This window comes from Callospermophilus lateralis, chromosome 1 (genome assembly GCF_048772815.1).
Source record: "Callospermophilus lateralis isolate mCalLat2 chromosome 1, mCalLat2.hap1, whole genome shotgun sequence".
In the NCBI taxonomy this organism is placed as follows: domain Eukaryota; kingdom Metazoa; phylum Chordata; class Mammalia; order Rodentia; family Sciuridae; genus Callospermophilus; species Callospermophilus lateralis.
This window is the reverse complement of record NC_135305.1, coordinates 20713294-20728320: the sequence shown is the minus strand read 5'-3', so window position 1 is coordinate 20728320 and position 15027 is coordinate 20713294. Positions and strand designations below refer to the sequence as shown.

The 15027-nt window shown below is 36.4% G+C and overlaps 1 protein-coding gene across 1 annotated transcript in view; it reads left to right on the top strand.

Annotated features, from left to right (window-relative positions):
- Window positions 1-15027, top strand: part of Exoc4 (exocyst complex component 4) — a 787478-nt gene that overhangs the window by 351637 nt on the left and 420814 nt on the right. Inside the window, exon 10 of the mRNA XM_076833103.2 lies at window positions 14535-14631. Within this exon, the coding sequence (XP_076689218.2) occupies window positions 14535-14631 (97 nt within the window). The remainder of the gene's footprint in view (window positions 1-14534; window positions 14632-15027) is intronic.

The following is a 15027-nucleotide window of genomic DNA, read 5'->3' as shown; positions in this document are numbered from 1 at the left end:
ACAAATGTAACTTCACTTTTCTCCCTTGGATTTTTATTATGCTTACATAAATTGGTTCCCAAACTCAAGAGCAGTTGTTCTCTTTTTGAAGGTTTTTTTAAATTTTGCTATATTTTATAAGGGCTTTATATTTTGTGCTGTGGTCTTAAAAATCCTAATCATAACATGAGATTCTTGTGACCATTATTTATGTCTATCACTCATGCTCATTTTACCACCAACCCATTTCTAGGCACAAAGATGCTGAGTCACTCATTATAGAGTATTGAATACAATGACATTGTTTTTCCTGTTGCATATGTTTCCTTCAGATTGCTTTTTTGAGAACCTTTGTTAATAGTGACTTTTTAAAATTTGGATGCTAGTTTGGGAGTAAATGAGAAATATTTTTGATAAATTTCAAAGACTTGCTATGGCTTTTGCCTCTTTTATTTCCCTGCATTGGAAAATTCTTGTGGTAGTCATGGTTGAATCTGAAATGGTTCTCATGAAAGAATGAGAGTATAAAACAGTCATATTAGGTCTGTAAAAGTGTCAGCCCAAAATGACACCAATTATTTTTTCCTGAAGAATAACTAATATCCCAAAGCAAAAAAATACAGTTCATTCTCATTTAAAATCTCAATAAAATTACTGCATGTGATATTTCAATGATTATAATTGGAATAAATTTTTATAACAGTACCACTCTATCATTTTATGCGGTATCAGAAAGAGTGTAAATAAAACCAATGGGTGAAATAAATATATTATAAAGGAAATTTTATAATTTAGGAAATCAAAATTCATAGATGGAAGGGTTTCTTGAGAACAAACTCTATGGTTCATTTCTCTCATTTTATTGATAAGAAATAGAAGACTCAGAATAAGCAGCTTACTTGATGCTATAAAATTACTTGATATCAAAGTAAGAAAGTGAAATTTATTTTCCTAATATCTGATTTTATAATCCATGTTTTTTCATTACATATTGTTATATTTCTTTGTCATCTTAACTGATAATATTTCAGGCAAGTGCTACTTTTTGCTTTATGATATATTTTTCTTGAATTCATTAAAATAGTTATCTTAGTTGGACTATGAGAATTGACAAAAACCAAAAATGTCATAGTTATATCTGATATAATTCAAAGTTACTTGCACCTGAGAAAAATGAATTCTGAAGGGAAAGTTATTTGTAGACCTTTGAAAAAGAATAGATTGCAAATGGACCTCTCTTTCTAGCACGACTGGTACCTTCAGTACTCTTTCCATGAAAAAAAACTAAAAATGCTATATAAAATTTTGAAAAATGCATTAAGTTTCTTTGATGAGCTGGCAAGACAGCACTTTTGGGAAACCAAACAAAATAAGGTCTAGGAAAAGATTTTAGAGCAAGTACTGCCAAAGCCAGTTTTCAACTTGTGAAGCCTAGGAGAATAGAAGCAAAGCACAGGACCCACCCAGCCTGGAGAAACTAGTATATGGATATTCTAAAAATATCAGCCCTATCCTATTATCTTCTTACCTCTTGTCAGAGACCATAAAAAAAAATTAACCATGTTGTAATAGGCTGAAAGGAGGAAAAATTCCTAGAGAACTGAAAACTAGATTTGTTGTCTAAATATACATCCTCTGTGATGTAAGAAAATTTCAAAATGCTAATTGATTCAGAGTGAGTTTCATGGTGATCATTCCCTTTGGTAGAGTAGCAGAAGTTCCTACAAATGCTTTCTGAGGGAAATGATCTTCATACGTTTCCTTAAATAATTTCTACAGATAAATTTCTATGGGATATGAACCTATAACACACACACACACACACACACACACACACACACACACACACACACACTGTACAGCACAGGAAAAAAGAAGTCAAGATTTAGCAGACTTGAAAGAAAAAAGCACCAGATCAGCAAATATTTCCAATAGTGCAATTATGGGACTTATAATATAGGCTCATCTCACAGTATGATTTTAATCTTTGACCTTTTGTTTAATGGTTTTATATTTTTCTTGCCTTATTGCAATTTATGTGCTTTTAGTGGTTGTATAATATTTCAGTTATGTATATGTACATATGCATATAGTTAGATACTTATATACTTAGATTTATTTAGCCAATTATGTTTTTCATTTAAGTGTTTCTTTTTTTAGCTTAATATACTATCCTGTGATGAACATCTTTTTTTTTTTTTTTTTTTTTTGCCAATTCTTTAGTTCTTTCATGTTATTTTTATGGAGGTTAAGAGTAAATTCCTAGAATGGGAATTTTAGGATCAAATAAATAAAATGTCAAATGTTAAAGCTTCAAGTATGTGCTTTACAACAGTCATGCCTATTCAAACAAAAGTTAAACATTTGAAGATAAATATAAAATAAAAATGTGCCAGATAAATGTGGAGCAAATAAGATTGGGTAAATTACTGTATTTCTGTCTTTGGTCTTATTATAATTAGTGAAGGACAGAAGTAAAGACTTTGAATACAGAAAACTTTTTCTCTATTGTTATTGTCACTAGTTCAATTGTAGAAAAATAGGAGGGGACTGTGTTTCCTGTTGTTATATATAAAAAACTCCACTGCGGGTAAAGGAGTACTGACATCAGAGAGCTTCAGGATAGGCAGTCTGGATAGATTGTAAAACACTGATTATTTTCATCAATTATTTGCTGGACATTAGGTATGTACAATCCTATGTTATTGTCTACACGTAGGCAGTAAAACAAATGCCCCTCTATCACCTATAATTTTTTGACCATGTCATGGATTATGTTCAACTGGCTTGGAAGGCTGATTTTGATTTCATTAGAATATTGTAAGAGTATTTTAAGAGTTGCTGTGGAAAGTTGACTGTTGCTAATTAAACCTAAACAGTGACTGTGAGTTTGCCGGTAAAGTTATTTAAAGCCACCTGTGCCTCAGTAATCCAGATGCTTTCAATGAGCCATGGAATAATGCTAGTTCTGTTTGGATGCCAGCACTGATTATCATTGTCAGTAAGCTAAATGCCACTGTGTTTTGCAACTTATATTTTGACTCTAAATTTGTGTTTAAGGAGCCCATCATCTCTCCTACTTCCCTTAGTCATTTTGGGTTATTATACTTCATATCTGTCACATTGATTCCTTCAAAATAATGATTTCCCAACTTTGGGAGTACTTAGATTTAAGCACATCTCTGTGTGCAAAGACAATAAAAGCATTTAAGAACACCATTTCTTCAATATGAACTCATATATTTATACATTAAACATTCCCAGTGAGCTCCCTTTTAGACAATTTCATAGGCAGAATAAGGCCTATGGGCTCAATCTGTCCTCAGTTTGAGACTTCTCTGCATGATAAATCTACCACCCAACTGCCAAGCCATCATGGGAAGTCTCCAACTAGCCGAACGTACCTGCAGGTAACTTGTGATGAGCACTAAGGTAGTCTCGTCGGATTAGGGAACTTCATTGTGTTCTGATGTCTTTTATGTCACTCTTGCTTACTTACCAGGAACTATTGAGCAAATGGTTTAGTCTTCTGCAATCTGAAGTTGATGAAGGAGAGAAAGCCTGGTGTGTGTTTTGGTCAGGAGGAAGCAGTGCAGCTAGCATAGCACTTCCCAGTGATGCCTGTTCCATGTGCTTCTGTTTGGCCAGCATCTGCTGCATCTTCCTCAGTGGTCCTTTGAGCCATCCCTACAGAGAGCTGGACTAGTGGGAAGGGTTTCTTCTGAAGAACAAAGTACTCGTAGTGCCTATTTTTTTTTTTTATCACTACCTGCAAATCCTTCAATTTTCTGTTGAAAAACTAGTAATTAATAAACTAAAATGTATTTCCATGCATGTATGAGTTTGTCAGGATGAACCCAACTACAATGTAGAACCATCAAGCTTTAATAAAAGACAAAAACAAAACAAAACAAAACAACAAAAAAAAAAACCCTAGTGTTGGGACACAGTCTCTTTTGAAAATGATTTAGCAGTTTCTTAAAAGGCTAAACAGATTTATATAATCAAGAAAATTGAAAACATACTTTCATACAAAATGTTTGTAGCAGGATTATTCATAATAACCTAAAAGTCTGAATATCCATTTATTAGCTGATGAAAAGTTGAATAAATTAAATGTTATGTACACAAATTGGAATATTATTTAGTCATAAAAAGAAATGGAATACTAATATATGCTACAACATAAAAAATATGCTAAGTGAAAGAAATCAAACATGAGATAAGTAAGGTAGGCGACTCCAGGTTACACAATGAGCATTCTGCACCAGATATACCCTATTAGACAACTAAAATGTATTTAATAGATTCAAGATAATTAAAACTAGTTAGAGTGGAAGGAAAAGAAAGGATCAATACAATCACCTGATGTAGCCTTAAAATAAAGCTAGTTGGAGGATAATGTCACTAAGATAGGAATGCTTCTCAAAAATGGTCAATTAAAGTTCCCTTGTGCCTTATTGATCGACCATTTAAAACTATGCATGCAGGGACTGTGGGTCCATTGGTAATTGGCTCAAGTCCTACGTGGTCCCTCTTCATGGGGCATGCCATTTTAGACTCCATTCCAGAAGAATTCCGACTGCTGCTACTGGATCCTTCTTTGACTTGTGCTTACGGAGGAGGTCCCAATGAACACAGTCAACTGATGGCTCAGGATGAGCTCTGACTGACCTGAAACTCTTGCTGACATTGCTTCATTTTGGTTCTAATGTCGTCCTGTCTTCCCAAACTTGTTTTAATATTTGTTGAGAAGATAATAGGCACCATGTGTGTTTTTCCTTTTGGTTTTATTTTTTTTAATCAAGAGACTGCCTCCCAATAAGTAACAAGTTATTATAAAATTCACTTATTAGCATGTATTCAGTTCTTGAGCTTCAAAAGGATATCATCTTTGTGTGTGGGGGAGGTTGTGAGGGAGGAAGGGGGGGGAGAAAGGGGAGGGGATTGAGCCCAGGGCCTCCTGCATGGGAAGCAGGCACTTTATCCTTGACCTATATCCCAGTGCTCTTTATAAGAATTATTTCATGGTCTCTAACCAAAAATATAGGAGTGAAGCCAAATTTGGATGAGTCACCCACTGTCTAGCAGTCTGCTCATAGGGAAATTTCCAGCAGATACAAGATGCCAGGAAGAGAAAAGGATCTTCCCTTTTTTCCTCTTTGCTGAGACCCTTGGAATTTCCTTCATTTCTGTGTCTTCCCATTATGCCCAAATTTTGCTTATGCAAACCTTGAAACATCAGATTTATTCCTCCCCTTCTACATTTCTAATTCAGAGGAGAGGCTCTTGTGGCTCCTCACAGGGAAAGTGAGGCAGGATATAATTCTAGCCATCTAACTTCAATCTCCCTTTCCTTTCAAACAAATGCCCTTAGTTCTTTTTTTTGGGGGGGGGGAGGGGTGGCGGGGGGGGGGGGTTATAGGGCTTGAGCCCTTGGTCTCTGTCATTGAAGCCAGAGTTAGACAGGCAGTCAGAATAGATAGGTAAATTGAGTCAGGTCAGATCCAGGAGGCCAATTGTGAGTGACAGCTGGAGACTGTAGCTTGAGGGATTGAAATGTTAATTCCTTCAGAGCCTTTCCAGACACCCTTATCTAGAACCTGCCCCTGCTCCTATCTGTTGCTAAGGTAACTTGTCCCAGGAGTTGCCCTCCCTAAAGTGAGCTCTAAGATTGTTAAGGTGTCCCAGGTTGCACCATCCTGCCCTTCCCCCTTCAGCACACCTGTTTCCCATCCCACCCAGCATTCCTGGGCCCTGTCCTCTACACAGGAAGGAGAAAGATAAGGGAAAGAGGGCAGGAGGACAAGGGAAGCCTAGGACATGTAAGAAGGGCAGAACACCTTGCTTCTGGGGATACAGGATACCAGCGACTAATTACCCCTTTTAAAATAAACCCTGCTTTATGTGCTTCCTTGATATGCTTCCCTAATGTTCAGACTTCGACATTTGAGGGAGCAGAACTTGTCACCAGTAATGGGCAGTATCATCATGATAGGTGTACCACTGAGCTACATCTCCAGCCATTTTTATTTAGAGACAGTGTCTCACTAATTTGCCCAAGCTGGCCTCGAACTTGCTGGCCTCTTCCATCAGCCTCCCAGGTTTCTGGGATTACAGGCATACTCCAGAATGCCCAGTTTGAAACTTCTCTCATTCTGACATCAGTCATAAATACTGTGACCTTACAGAGATCCCCAAGTATCAGCTGCCTCCATTTTTTTGGCCAAGTCCTTTTTAGCCTCATTTCTTTTCCATTTATAGTTAATAGTCTGAATTTCCATCCCATCAGAACTTTCAGGTGTTTTTTTTTTTTCCTCTAGTTTTTCTACCTTATCTGTCTCATAGATTCCTAACTCTGCTTGAGTCATTTTCACTATTACTTCTGCTCTAAAATGTTCTATAATTGTACAGTGATACTGTAAATTCCAGATATTTTATCTCAGCTAGGCTATTGGTAGCATAAAAAAATATAAAGAAATCCTTAATCAATATTTTTTCTTTTATTCCTTTCAAAGTTTAGTTCAGTTTACCTTAAGCTTCAAACTACTGAGGAAATTAAGCATGAATTTACTGAATTTTCATGAGCTCCTTACTCTTTGCTGTTTCACCCCACCCCCATTTTGTATGAGAAAGTACAAAATTACCCTGAAAAAAATGTTCAGAAAGCTTTGTTGTTTTGTTCATTTGTTTTGTATAAAACAAATCCTAATAAAGGAAGAACATGGAGCAAGAGAGATTTAAAAAAAAAAAATAACCGGAATGACTGATTTTCACTTTCCAGTAGTTTCCATTGTAGCTGCTTAGAGCACAGAAAGGATTCTGATTCAATTAGTGAGCACCACCAGTGCCCATGAGAGGCCAGGAGGACATCCTGGATGATGTCTGGCACCTTACTTTATTATGCTTTTGAATGCCAAAAGAACCACCCCATCCCTTGTTTTTCTCCCAGTGCTCACACTTGCATATTAAGTTGTGGGTGTTTGGGGGTGGGTTGGGGTGTTGCATGACTATTAAAACAAGATTCATGCTTGTGACTCTAAAGTCACAGAATAAATAGACAAGTTTTAAGAAGGAAGGGAGAGGGGGGAGGAAAGTCTATCTCATTTACATCCTAGGACTGCTCCTTTTATTATGGAACTTTTGACACATATTGAACTTTATTTTTTCCACATTATCCCTTTTTCCTTTGTTGTTAAAATTAAAAACTCTGAGATGATTTCTCTAGGATTCCATGCTTTGTGTGTGGCATGAGGAAACTGTAAGATATTGTATAGGGGATAGAACAGTGGGAATGACCTGTGGGGACCATAAAAAGCCAGGGAAGACTTTTGTTTAAGCAGTAACAGAAAATAATTGAGATTCTGTTACTGTTTTGGGGATTGAGACAGATAAACTGTCCAAAATTCCCTCCCTGAAGGTCCCAGCCCTTTCCTCTTTCTGCCTTCATGTTCCTGGCCCTACATGCAGAGCTTCTCCTGCAGTGTGAAGCATATCTTCTGCTGGGAATCAGGAGCCTGGGGAAATGGGGTTCTGTTCTTGCTGCTGGACTGTATTAGAGGGGAGGGGTTCTCTCTGGCCTCACTTTCCCCCAAGAAGTTCCTGTTCAGTAGTTTATACAGATAGACAGCATAGTTGCTCTCGGCTACACTTGTAATCTGAGAGCCATTTTTAATATTGGCTTGAATAACCTGCTGTCTTCATTGTTGTCTCTGGGGGATACATTTTGTGTGTGATAATACCACAAAATCAGGATTGACTGCTCTCTATTTTGGACTTTTCTTGTATCACCCATATCTCTATCCCCTTATTTAACTTCTGAGTTGAGTTTCTTGGAATATAACATATTAAACAAATAATAGGATACTAACATGGTTGAAAAAAATTTCTTGGGGAGGGCAGCCTGAAGTTTGAATGTGTGTGACCTTGAGCAAGATGTTTTACCTCCCCTCCCCCACTACAAGCCTCCCTTCCTTCATCTCTATGTTAGATAATAATATTGCAGGGATATCCTTAGGATCAAATTAAATATTTTATGTAAAGGATGCAGCATAGTACCACTTTCTTAGTTATTTGTTGATAAATATGAATCCCTTTCTCCCCTCTTAGCTCTTTCAACGCGTCCAAGGGTAACACTTAGCACCAGTCTTATTTATATAGACCAAAGGTAGTGCTAACCAAGAATAAAATATAATTGAATAATGAAATCTTAGCAAGGCATTTATTTGAGAAGTTACTCTTTTATGATGAGAATAAGTAACTTATTACTATTTGGAAAATTTTCTTCTACAAATAACCAATATACCTTTAGCCCTTTATTAAAACTTGGATTTCTTGCTGAACATATTTTATGTAAGAATAGCTGCTATTTTTTTAAGGTCGTTTGTGGTTGAATCACTTGGTCTAGAAAAATGCATATTTATTGTTCATCCACTTATATTCATGTATTCATTCAACAAATATTTATTGAGTAGTTATTATGTGCCAGAAATTGTTCTAGGCACAAGAGATCCATCCATGAAGAAAACAGTCTTGTCGTTAACACTTATACCCTATTATGAGTTTAGTCCTGAAAATGATTCTTTCCTTGAGGGACTTCTGCCCGGCTTTTCTTCCCAGGCTCCAAAACAAGTCATCAATGAGCAAAACAATAACATCACCAATCCTGATTTGTTTGACTTTAGTGCAATAGTAAACCATTTAAGGGAAAGGATAAGGATTTTATATTCATTTTCTTCTTGACACCAAACCCCAGGGTCTTTTATTGACAGACCCATTACAAGTTTAGTGGCAAAAATAGGAAGTCATAATGATAATTTATGCCTCAAGAATAGGCACATGTGAAGAACCCTGATCTAAAAGAGCCCACCTAGGAAGGGGACAGCTGTGCATCAGGAAACTCAGATGACTCACTCTCCAACTAAGGACCTATTTATTGATGTGATCAGGAAGTCCACGTTTATGATTCTGTATACATTTTGTGTATTTATGGAGCAAATATTTACTATGAAAGAATTCACCTTCCCTGTGGTTTGTTAAATCCAGAAAACATTAAAAATATCAGATGGGGCCTGCTGCCTTCTGTGGGTTAATAAATGTCACTATCAAATTCTATTACTATTTTAAAAATATGTTTAATTAATTTATTTATTTTTATGTGGTGCTGAGGATCGAACCCAGGACCTTGCCCATACTAGGAGAGTGCTCTACCCATTAAGCCACAACCCCAGCCTGATTACTATTTTTTTTTTATTTAAGTACTTGACACAAGGTATTCATAACGTTAACATCTACATGTTTGATACTGATTACCTTTAATTAAAAAATTAAGAATAGAAAAAGACTTTTTTCATTCCATCATGCTGTAAATTTCCCATCAGTTTTCTAAGCCTGTCACTGCAGTATTTTTTCATTTGTGGTAATGTTGGTCTCATTAATGATATTGTCTTTGTTGTACTTTGTTGCCTAATGTATCAAGAATACCACTTCTGTTAATTTGAACCTTTTTTTTTCTAGTTTATATCCAGTAATGAGTGTGTGTGTATGTGTGTGTGAGAGAGAGAGAGACGAAGAGGGAGACAGAGAGGGAGGGGGAGGGGAGGGGGAGAGGGGGAGAGGGGGAGAGAGGGAGAGGGAGATAGTTCACTTAGATCCTTAACACTTTGAAAATTTTTAAAAGAAGAGTACACAACCATTACTTAAGAGACAGTGGATGTCACATGCTGTAGTATGTGCCCTTGTATGTATTATCTCATTGAAACACCACCACAAATCTGGGATCTTACACAAGTGCTTATTGGTTTTTCCCAGTATATCATGGTTCCTTCAAGGAAAATATTTATTTCCATTTCTATCTGAGCCTTTGGTTTTCTATTTTGTTTGATTGAGATGGCTATATTCATTATCAATGACAGCAAATCCTAGTTGGGGAGAATCAAAGAGTAAATTAATTTTGAAGCTAATTTCTGAGAAGTAAATGAATTCTGAAGGAAGCCTGGGAGCACTAAGATGCTGTCATACTCAGTGTTCATATGGCCTTGGTGCTGGTTGCCAGTCACTCAGAAGAGTCTGTCAGACCGTTCTCATCCTCACCAAAAGCAGGAAATATGACTGGGGCACTGCTTCCCTCCCTTTGCACTGTGCTGTTGTACTTGGAATGCTGTTCTCAGATTCCCTTTCATCCCAACCATCCATTGTAATTAATATTTTTTTCTGGTGCTGATCACATGGCCTCCATTGCTGAGATTAGACTTTAAGCACAATGAATGCAAGAGAGAGATGTCCTGGCGTGTTGGATGCTCTTCTCAGCATTGAGCAGCATGCTTCTTAAATCATGACAGTAGCTCCCAGATGACTTGATTATGGGAAGCCATGTGAGGAGAGGTGAGTTTTATTTCTCAACCAGAATACTGAAATGCTAGATTAGATCTCAGAGGGTAGAGACTCACAGACCTTTTAATCTCTGGCGTTGGCCTTTACTTTGTCTGACACTTTGTTGTCAAGAATATTTTTCACTGGATAGGTGCTGTTCATTGGTACTTTAGTGTCTTAGTCTATTTCTTGCTATAACAGAACACTGCAGACTGAGTAGTCTATAATGAACAGAACCCTATTGACTTATGGTTCTCAGGCTGGAAAGACCAAGATCATGGAGCTGGGGGAACTTTTTGCTACCTCATCCCTTGGTAGAAGAGCAAAGAGAGAGTGAGGGAAAGAAGTCCCAACAGGAATTTATAACCAGTTTACTCCTGAGATAATGGCTTTAATCCATTCATGACAGCCCTCGTGGTAAAGGTGTTATCTTCCAACACTATTAAATTGGAGACTAAGTTTCCAAATTATGCTTTTTTGGGGAACCCATTTATAAGAATTGGATATCTGGTTTGTAAAGAGGAAATCACATCAAATGTAGTATAGCTGACACTTGATAGAACTATAAAAGAATACCAGCATTCTGTAGATGGAATTTCAGCCATGGGTTGAGGCTCGGGATTGAGGTTGAAGGTTTTGCCCAAACTTCACATTTGATTCAGCTTTATCCCACTCAGTGAATCAGAGGTTGCCATTCTGTAGCTAGCAGGAATTCAGACCAAGTCAAATGATTATTTAGTCTCTAGCCTCGTGTTCTGTCATTAACTTCACAGTCAAATCTTTAAATCACTCATGTGACTTCTATGCTTTATATTTCATTTTTTTGTCTTTATTCCTCACATTATTGTCATAGAGAGTATTCCTTACATTTGTTAGGCTTTTGAAAGTTTGCAGAGAAATTTCATATATTTTATCATCTAATTCTAATAACATTCTGCCTAGATAGGTCTCTGACCCTCCATTTAAAAAAGATTTGCTTAAGCATTAAAAAGCACTAAGGATCTTGGGAGTGTCCTATGTTAAGGTCCATATGGGTTACTTATACAGTTCTTGTTAATGCAATTGTAGACTTTGGGAAGGCATTTGACAGTTTGGGGTCAGACAGGGACCTAAAGGAATGGCAGGAGGAGAGAAAGCCCTGCAGTGGGCAGCCCAGTGTGGCCAAGGCATACAGGTGGGCAGGAACATCATGCATTTATTATGTTGCAAGAGGGACTTGCTTGACTGGAGTTAGGTTAATCTGGTCTGAATGTAATTATTGAGTACCAAAAATCATAGCACTTCACAATATTTATAAAACATTGGAAATCATCTCTTTGAATTCATATGTATAATTTAAAGATATGTTCATATTGGGTTGAATAATGAATTATTTTTTGTATTTATTGCATAGGAAGTAATGCTTATGGTTCTTGGAGTGCAGAATATAACCTGGTTTCTTTTATACATGTCTCCATGGTGATTTAATTTTGATTAGATTTTATTATCTTAGAAGGAAAACTGTTGATGAAGATGATATATTTATTCTATTTCTTATTCTGTTTGAAACCCTACCATGTGACATTTTGAAGAGCATCTTTATTAAAGGAGTAGTGTTTCTGTTAGTCTTTTTTTTGGTGCTGGGGATTGAACCCTGAGGCCATACTCATTCCTGAAGCACATGCTCTACCACTAAGCTACAGTCCCAGATTCAGTGTTATTCTCAACACGTTTATTTTGCTTTCCTTTTACCTGCAAATATTAGCCTAACATTAATATCTCTGATGCGGATGTGATATTAGAAACTGGATTTTTTTCAGGCTGGTGTCGTGGCGCAGTTGCAGAGTACTTGTCTGGCATGCACAAGGCCCTGTGCTGATCACCAGCACCTCTTCAAATAAGAATAAATAGGTCATGATTTTGAATTAAGAACTGTATGTGCCAGCAAAACTATATTCTGATTAGTTGCTGGAAACAGCTGGTCTAAATGTACTTATCCAGTCTCTGATGCCTCTGGGAAGTCTTGATCCAGGGTATGGATTTCTAAAGTTTATCAATTTCCAAGATGCCTCAAGAGACCATTAGGTAGATAATAAATCAAATGAGATTTGTTCATGTTTGATATCATTCAAAGAACTATAGTCAGAAAGCAGATGTTTAATTTAGAAGAAATAAAATATTTAAATGTAGAATGGTAGAGTTTTGAAGAAACCCACTAAATAGCATCTATCTTTCTTGCCAGAATTCTGAAACTATTAAGAAATAACAAAAGGTAGTAGAAAGTGAAATACCACTTTTATATTAATAATAGTGATATAGACATAACTTAGTTTGTGGTCAAATGGGAGTGGTAATGAAATATGAAATTTAGATGTATTTACTCATTTATAGAAGGTGTTAGACCACTTCCAAAAACAGGGCCTTTATAAATTTACTTTGCCTTTCTTTCTTTACTTTTTTCTTTCTTCTTTTACCAGTGCTGAGGATTGAAGCTGGGGTCTTGCACATGCTAGGCATGTGCTTTCCCACTGATCTACCTCCCCAGCCTTATAGCTACACCAAACCAGACAACACTTAATATCTATGGCATTCAGTTTCCAAAGTAGAATAAGAGCCTTGCTAAGCCATGCATGCCCAGTGGTTCCTTCTCAATATTTACCAATCAAAGGGGAATTACTTCGCTGCCCCTAGAGTGGATACAAGTAGAGAGAAGTCAAGGATTATATTAATTGAATTTCATTTTAAAATGGAAAGAAACAGGAGGAGTAGTGAAGCTTTTCTCCTAATATCCAAAGTTATAAACATCCTTTTTACATTCTAAACTCTCTGAAATTAGGACATACCCTAAACCCGTGGCACCTAACTGGCCATTGTCCTTCAGAAAATAATTATGATGCCACAGAATGTGTTGCACCATGATGCTTCAATGTTTCAGTTAATTAACCAATTCAGGATGATTTGATAAAGTAATATGAATTATGATTTGTATAGGAAAAGCTTCTATTTAAATCTTCTAATAGCACCAAGAAAGAATCAACTTTAAACTTTTTAGAATGCTTATCACCTACTTGGAACAAAATACTAGAAAATGCAACATGGCATATTTCTTTAAGAAACCCACACTCTTGGTGACAAGAATGACACTGTTTAGAACACAAGGACATTGACAACTCTGAGTCATATTTATTTGGAAGAACAAGCCCCCCTTTTTTTTTTTAATAGCTGTAATGAGCCCAAAACCTATTTTTTTAATGTATTTTTATGTGGTGCTAAGGATTGACAGTGCCTCGCACATAGTAGGCACGTGCTCTCCCACTGAGCTGCAACCCCAGCCCCAAGAACAAGCCTTTGAACATTATATAATTTTGAGAATGCTTTAACCAGCCTAGCAGTGGTGTATACCTATAATTATGGGTACTCAAGAAGGTAAGGAAGGAATATTACAAGTTTGATACTAGAAGGGCAACTTAGCAAGACCCTATCTCAAAATAAAATAAAGAGCTACAAAAATGCTGGGAATGTAGCTTAATGATAATCTGTGCCCTGGGTTCAATCCCCAAAAACTGCCTCAAAGGTTTGTTTTTCTGACATTTGCTTATTGAATGTGCACAAGAGAGTAATGGCAAACATATATTTATTTTAAAAGCCAAAGAAGCTTTTCATAAGAAAAAAAAATAAGGATTTTTAAGAAAGATGGATATAGTTTTCTTAGAATTTTTTTTCTAGTAGTACATAAAATAACAATATATCTATAATCATTGGGGTCTTAGATCTGATGAAATATGGTAGGTTTATACAAACCTCTGCTTCAGTCCCTACAACCTGGAACAATTTTGAATGGAACTTCTTCCTTCCCCATGAAGTTTCATGTGCTCACCTAAGATAGGCATAGTTGACCAGAGACCTAAATTTTAACCTTAACTGGCCATTGTCCTTCAGAAAATAATTATAACCTTGTGGTATTGATTTAAATATTGCATTTATTCTTACTAGGTTCTGTTGTTTTTTTCCCCCAAAATCCTAATTCACAGTTTGTTCAAGTAAGAAGACTGGGTCAAATTACTTAAGATAATTTTGCAGATATGGAGATAACAGTTTTCAAAGATGGTCTTTAGGACATTGTGATATTCAGGTATACAGACTTGGCTTATTTATTTATAAAAGTTTCAGCATGCTAAATATCTCTGTTTTCTTTTTTCTGAAAGGGGGTCCTGATGACAACTTAATTGAAGGTGGAGGAACAAAATTTGTCTGCAAACCTGGAGCCAGAAACATTACCGTCATATTCCACCCATTACTAAGGTAAGTCAAGTCCAATGAGAACTTGCTGCAGATCAGCATTTCCATTATTTATGCTGATGTACTGAATGCCAATAGTTCAGTGTTGAAAAAAGTCATTAAAAAATATTCCATTTGTTTGGCCCTCATAATCAAAGTTAGTCAATAAAACAGAAAACATCAATTCTAGAAGTAGCACTTATTCTTGGGAATAGCTATTTCTAAATATTTATTTTGATTTTCTTTCTTTGCTCCCTTTTTCTCACTGTCTGGTCTGTCTCAGGAGTTGGCATACCATGGCCCCCCTACAGACATCCCTCCTGCCACCTGTTTTTATAAAAGCATTTTTATTGATACACATTCCTGCTCATTGTTCGTGTATTGCTCCTTGCTTCTTTTGAGCTACATTTGTAGAGCTAT